At 37.6% G+C, this 5,966-nt stretch overlaps 1 protein-coding gene across 1 annotated transcript in view; it reads right to left on the bottom strand.

Annotated features, from left to right (window-relative positions):
• Window positions 1-5,966, bottom strand: part of LRP1B (LDL receptor related protein 1B) — a 1,871,701-nt gene that overhangs the window by 143,223 nt on the left and 1,722,512 nt on the right. The window contains exon 76 of the mRNA XM_027765590.1: window positions 1,442-1,564. Coding sequence (XP_027621391.1) covers window positions 1,442-1,564 — 123 coding nt within the window. The remainder of the gene's footprint in view (window positions 1-1,441; window positions 1,565-5,966) is intronic.

The following is a 5,966-nucleotide window of genomic DNA, read 5'->3' as shown; positions in this document are numbered from 1 at the left end:
CAGGGCAAAAACCTAAAAAAAAAAAAAAAAATGAAAAAAAAAAAAAAAACCAAAGGGTTCTGGAGGGGAATAGTCATAGACAAGCTGCTCTATTTTGAGACATTATGATCCAGAAATAATACAATCTCTGGTGATTCACTAGAGTCTATTTTAAGATTATGTAAAGAAAACTGAAATCAGGGGGCCAGCAGATGACATTACAGTTATGTCACTGGACTCTCCCATGACAGACTGAGGTTTAAGTTCTGGACCCAGTGATTTGAAAATCACACTGGGCATGTGTGTGTGTATACCCAAGATCCTGGGAGAAGAATGAAGGAGATGGGACTGTGGCATTGCCATTTCTCATGGTGGTGGTGGTTGGGGGGGGGTTGATTTCTCACTTTCCCTCTTACTGTCTCTGTCTTTCTCTGGTGAGCACGCTTGCCCTAAAGCAAAAACCTCTTTAAAAAAAAAAAAGAAAATAAAACAAATCAGCACTTAGCTACACTGTTCATTGATTTTACTTATAGAAAAAATAAAAACTATCCTAAGGCATTGCTCTTTTCAACTTTTAAACCCATTTAAAAATAAAATTATTTTCTTGTTTTGTAATTTTTCAACTGTAAAATAAGTAGTCAAATGTCATCATTCATGAAAGAATATTGATTTACCTTGATTCACCAAATGGAATAAACGACTTAAGTATATACACTCATGCTGTATTTTCTCTAATCCATTTCTTCTCCTATTTCATTATAAATGAGGTGGTAGTATCTTTCCCCTTAAAGATGACATTAACTTACTTGCTGAGATAAGGTAAAAAGAATGAAAAGGTGGACTATGAAAAGTTTATAATGATTCAAGTAAACTTTCATTTTGGCGATCTTAAACTGTACATTTAGATTTATTGGTTGCATAAACCTACACCTGACAAATGTCTGTCAAAAGTAATGATTTCGAGAATAATTTTTGTTGTTATTTTCAGATTTAAGTATTGAATAACTCCTTTTTCCTGTTCTCTGCCTAAAACCTGTAAATAAATATATACCTATTATTTTCTGAACAACTGCAATAGTAGGTGACTTGTAGAACTACATAAATTTATTATTTATATTTGTTTCATTTACTTATTTGTCAAAAATATTTTTAGCCTAAAATATTGATTTAATACAAACTGAAAATCCTCACATGAACCTTTATCACTTCAAAAGTCTCTAAATCCTCCCACACATACCATAATCTGCCTTTTTAATAGTGTTGACATATGCAAGTTTACATTTGGGAGGGCTGTCCATAAGTCATAAACTTTAAATAGCATACTCTTTATTATCTAAACAAAAGCTGCAAGCAGTTACTCTTTTGAACCAAACCCAAGGAAGGGGTTTTTGGTACACCTCACCACTTCAGTGATTAGATCCGGAAATGAGAGTACAGTCTAGAACCATGTGAAATTCCGTACCACACATATCAGGAGCTTCATCAGAGTTGTCTCCACAGTCGTCCTCTCCGTCACACACCCAGAAATGTAGTTTGCAAAGTGAATTATTGCAAAGGAACTCATCAGCTCTACATACATTTCCTCCTTTATTTTAAAACAAGAAAGAGACAAATATTCAGCATAATTAATTCTCTTCGATCAAACACATATTCCTCTAATGTGCAGTCTCTAGTTTCTTACTCCCTATATTTACTTCTGCACAATACAAGAAACAGCAAATATACATAAATTTGTTTACTTCCTCCATGAGCAAGAGAGACAGAGAGACAATTCCTGACAGGGTCTTGGTGCCACAATCCACCTACAGCCTCAGCCAGCCCCACGTCATGGGTATGCATGTGGCACCATACTCAGGGAGGTCTCTGACCATAAACCAAGACCCTTTCCATGTGGGTCACCCTCACAGAGAATCACATTTTACTGCTGTACCATTATTCAATCCCCACATTTTTTGATGCTTATCTATTTATTTATCCCAAGAGTGAAAAAGAGGGAGGGAGGGTGAGAAAGAGATGGAGCCAGCACCTCCAACAGAGTCTGGATGCCGCAATCCACCCCCCCCCACCTTCTGTCAGCCCAGGATCATGGGCAAGCATGTGTCTGGCATAGTCAGAGTTCTATGGACTTGACGTGGGAACGTTCTTATGTGCAATTACTATGTAGAGAATCATGTTTTCCACTGCACCATTCCCTGGACATCCAAAATTCATTTTTAAGGGGCCAGCAGATGGTGTAGCGGTTATGTCACCAATCTTCCACAGGGCTGACCACTGTTCGGGTCCTGGACATGAGGCCTTGAAAATCACTCTGGGCACATGTATGTGCATGCCCAAGATCCCAGAGGAAATAGAGGAGAAGAGATTCCAGCATGAGCATCCCCTTGGACAGGAGGTGATTTCTAACTGCCCCTTTCTCTGTCTCTGTCTCTCTCTGGTAGCGAATGTGCCCTATACCAAAAATCTCTTAATTAATTAATTAATTTAAAAAATATATCTATGGTTTACATTTCACAATATTCTGATATTACCCTCATACATGCCACATTTTCTTTATAAAAACTGATAAAATGGCAGTTTTTAATCTAAATTATATTTTACTTTATAACATTTTCATATAAAGAGTACAAAACATTTATAAATTTTTAATGTATTTATTTTTGTTATTGAGAAATGTGTTGGCCCAGACAGTGGTATGTTGGTTAAAGCAGCTAGATCCTGCATGGCCAACTGTGTGATTCAGTTCTGGACACAGTGACTTGAGAAACACACCTAGCAAGTGTGCATGCATCCTCGAAATCCCAAAAGAAGAATGGAGGAGAAGGGATTATGATGAGGCAACCTGCCTGGGAGAGGGGTGGTGGTGGGTGCTTTCTCATTTTTCTTTCTTCTCTCTCTTTTATTTATTATCTATTTATTTATTTTATGAGTCTCTGTCTCACTCTGTTTCTGTGTGAGCATGTTTGCCCTATAACAAAGAAATACATTATTTTTAGAAAAAAATTTTGCTATATGACTCATGTACTCACCGAAAAATCAGAGAGACAGATAGCAAGAAATCACTCCTGGGGGTGGAGGTTGGGGCGGCCATAGCACAATCCCTTTTCTTCCATTATCTTCTTGGGATTTCAGGCACACATGCATACGTGCCCAGCATGAGTTTTGAGCCACCTGGTCCAACACTTGAACCATGGTTGACTATGTGGGAGTCCAGTGACATAATCATTACACCATCTGCTGTACCCACCACCCCAATTTTTTAAAATAAAGAATTGCATTGTTTTGGAAAGAAAAGGGATTTGGGGAGTTATAAGGTTAATTAAGCTATTATCTAAAATACCAGAAACATGGGAGCAGCAGTTAGTGTAATGGCTATGTCACTGGACTCCCATGTAGTCGACCGCGGTTCGAGTCCCGGACCTGGCAGCTTAAACTCACACTGGGTGCATGTGCGTGCATGCCCACGATCCCAAGAGGAGAATGGAGGAGAAGGGATTGCGGCATGGCCATTCCCACGGGGGGTGATTTCTCGCTTTCTATCTCTATGTCTCTCTCTGCCTGTCTGGCAAGCACTCGCGCCGTATAGCAAAAAAACCTCTCCAAAAAATAGATAAATAAATAAATAAAATACCAGAAACGTGATCACTAAAAGTAGAATAATTAATAATATTTTTTTCGGTCACAGAGAAATAAATTTATAGCAGCAGTAGGAAATGGACATGTCATGCAGCATTTGACTTATTCTTATTAAAATTGTGCACTAAGGCATTCTTTTTTTGATATTTTAAAAATATTTGTATTTTACTTTCTCATTTTACAAACCAAAAGTTTAGGGATACTGGAATACTCTAACAAAATTTCTTAAGCAACTAACATATGAAAAGAACACAAAGAAGTAATACATTTGTATTATATGTCTAAAGGTACAGAAATACTCAATGGAGATTGCAATGATTGCAGATTTAGGAATCAGGTGGGTTCTTATCTTGCTTTAAACAAGCCCATTATTTTTCTCTGGTACTCAATATCTTTATGCTACAAACCACCTATGGTTAAATTGATTTATAAAGTCATATATGCAAGCAGTACCTGGATGAGAATTTAGAATTAAGATAAAGATTGCTCACACAATATTATTCTACTGTCTAAACCTCATACATAAGAAAAAGATACTGAGACCAGCAAATGGAATAATGGTTACGTCACTGGGCTCCCATGTGGTCGACTGCAGTTTGAGTCCTGGACAGAGGCTTAAAACTCATGCTGAGTGTGTTTGTGTGTGTGCACATCCAAAATCCAAAGAGAAGTATGGAAGAGAAGGTATTGCAATGTGGCCATATCCACTAGGGGGTGATTTCTCACTTTGTGTCTCTCTGTCTCTCTGGTGAGTGCACATGCTCTATAGCAAAAATCTCTCAAATACAGAAAGAAAGAAAAGAAAAAGGAAAAGGAAAAGATGCTGTTCCTCAATTGTCTGCATGTGATTGACTAAAGGTACTAACATATCTGTGAGTGGATGTGTTCGTTAGAATATAGGGTTGGAGAATAATAATGATTATTCTTATAAGTCTAGAAAATATTAAGAGGGCCATCAAGTGACATAGTAGTTAAGGCACTGGACTCCTTTGTGACTGGCCACAGTTCAAGTCCTGATTCCAGTGAGTTGAAACTCACTCCAGGAACATGTGCATGTGTACCCCAAATCAAAAGAGGAGAACGAAGGAGAAGGGATAGTGGAATGGCCATTCCCACTAAGGGGTGATTTCCTACTTTCCCTCTCACTGTCTCGCTCGCTCTCTGGCAAGTACACATGCCCTATGGCAAAACAAACAAACAAAAGATCTTAGTGCCAGTGTTCATCTTCTGTATGCATTTTGTAGGGAATAGGGTTCCTAGGTTTTTGCAAGTCAAATAATTCTTTTTTTTTTTTTTTATTTTTTAAGGCAGAGTCTCAAGATGTTCGACTCTTCCTGCCTTAGCCTCTTACCTTGAACTACAGTATTTGCCATCACACCCAGAGAATCAGTCGTGGTTTCATGTAGTTCCAGCTTGTGGCACAGAGTTTTAGCAATGTTTGCCATCATGGCTGGGCCAACTCTTGTTGTTCTGAGTTATAACTTGCTACATAAACCTCTAGTAATTCACTGTCAGTTAATAAAGATTTATTTAAGGAATGATAGAATCAGATTTGAATTTTAGAAGGGAAACACTAGCTGTGGTGTAGAGAAAATGGGCATGAAATCAGAGTAAAGGCAATATTAGAAGGAAAAGAACCCCTTAAATAGGTGTTGAGTCAATCCAGAAAAGAACTGATGGTGATGTGACTTAGAGGAGCTATACGTAAGAGCTCTTCAGTGATCCAGAACTCAAGAACTGATGACTAAAACAGAAGAGGGTAGCAAAGGAACATGAGCAGTCAATCATGATATTCAACTTTTGGTTTGTTTGAACCATTTGATGGAGGTTAGTGTTATTCAATATAAGCAAGAACACAGTAGAAGGATCAGGCTTAGGAGAAATTACACAATTCACACAATTCATCACTATTAGAGTACTGTATATTGATGTCTTCAAGGCTAGTGAATAAATGTCTGGGTGGTTTTTGAATGTCAAATAGAGAAAGACCAGAATGTAGTATTATTCAAAGTCGAGAGGGAACACAGAAGAAATCAGCATGTTAAAGCCAGGTAGACAAAAAGCTTTCTACAAAAGAGACTGAAAAAAGATACACAGAGTTGAAGAAAGATCTGGAAAGGTGAAACTAGATAACATATGGAAAAAATGCTCTACCATGAAATTTAGCACATTTACATAATTCTAACAATAGATCTAGTGGAGAGACAGGGGGTTTAATACAATGATTGCAGTTGGTCATAGAATGAGAGGAAGAAGTGGTAGTGTATATAGATACTCTTTCCAGAAGTTTGGCTTTTTTTTTTTTTTTTTTTTTTTTTTTTTTGGGGGGTTTTTTTTATAGGGGCCTTGCCCCC

This window comes from Tupaia chinensis, unplaced genomic scaffold, assembly GCF_000334495.1.
Source record: "Tupaia chinensis unplaced genomic scaffold, TupChi_1.0 Scaffold138757_1, whole genome shotgun sequence".
NCBI lineage: Eukaryota > Metazoa > Chordata > Mammalia > Scandentia > Tupaiidae > Tupaia > Tupaia belangeri.
This window is presented reverse-complemented; position numbering and strand designations above follow the sequence as displayed.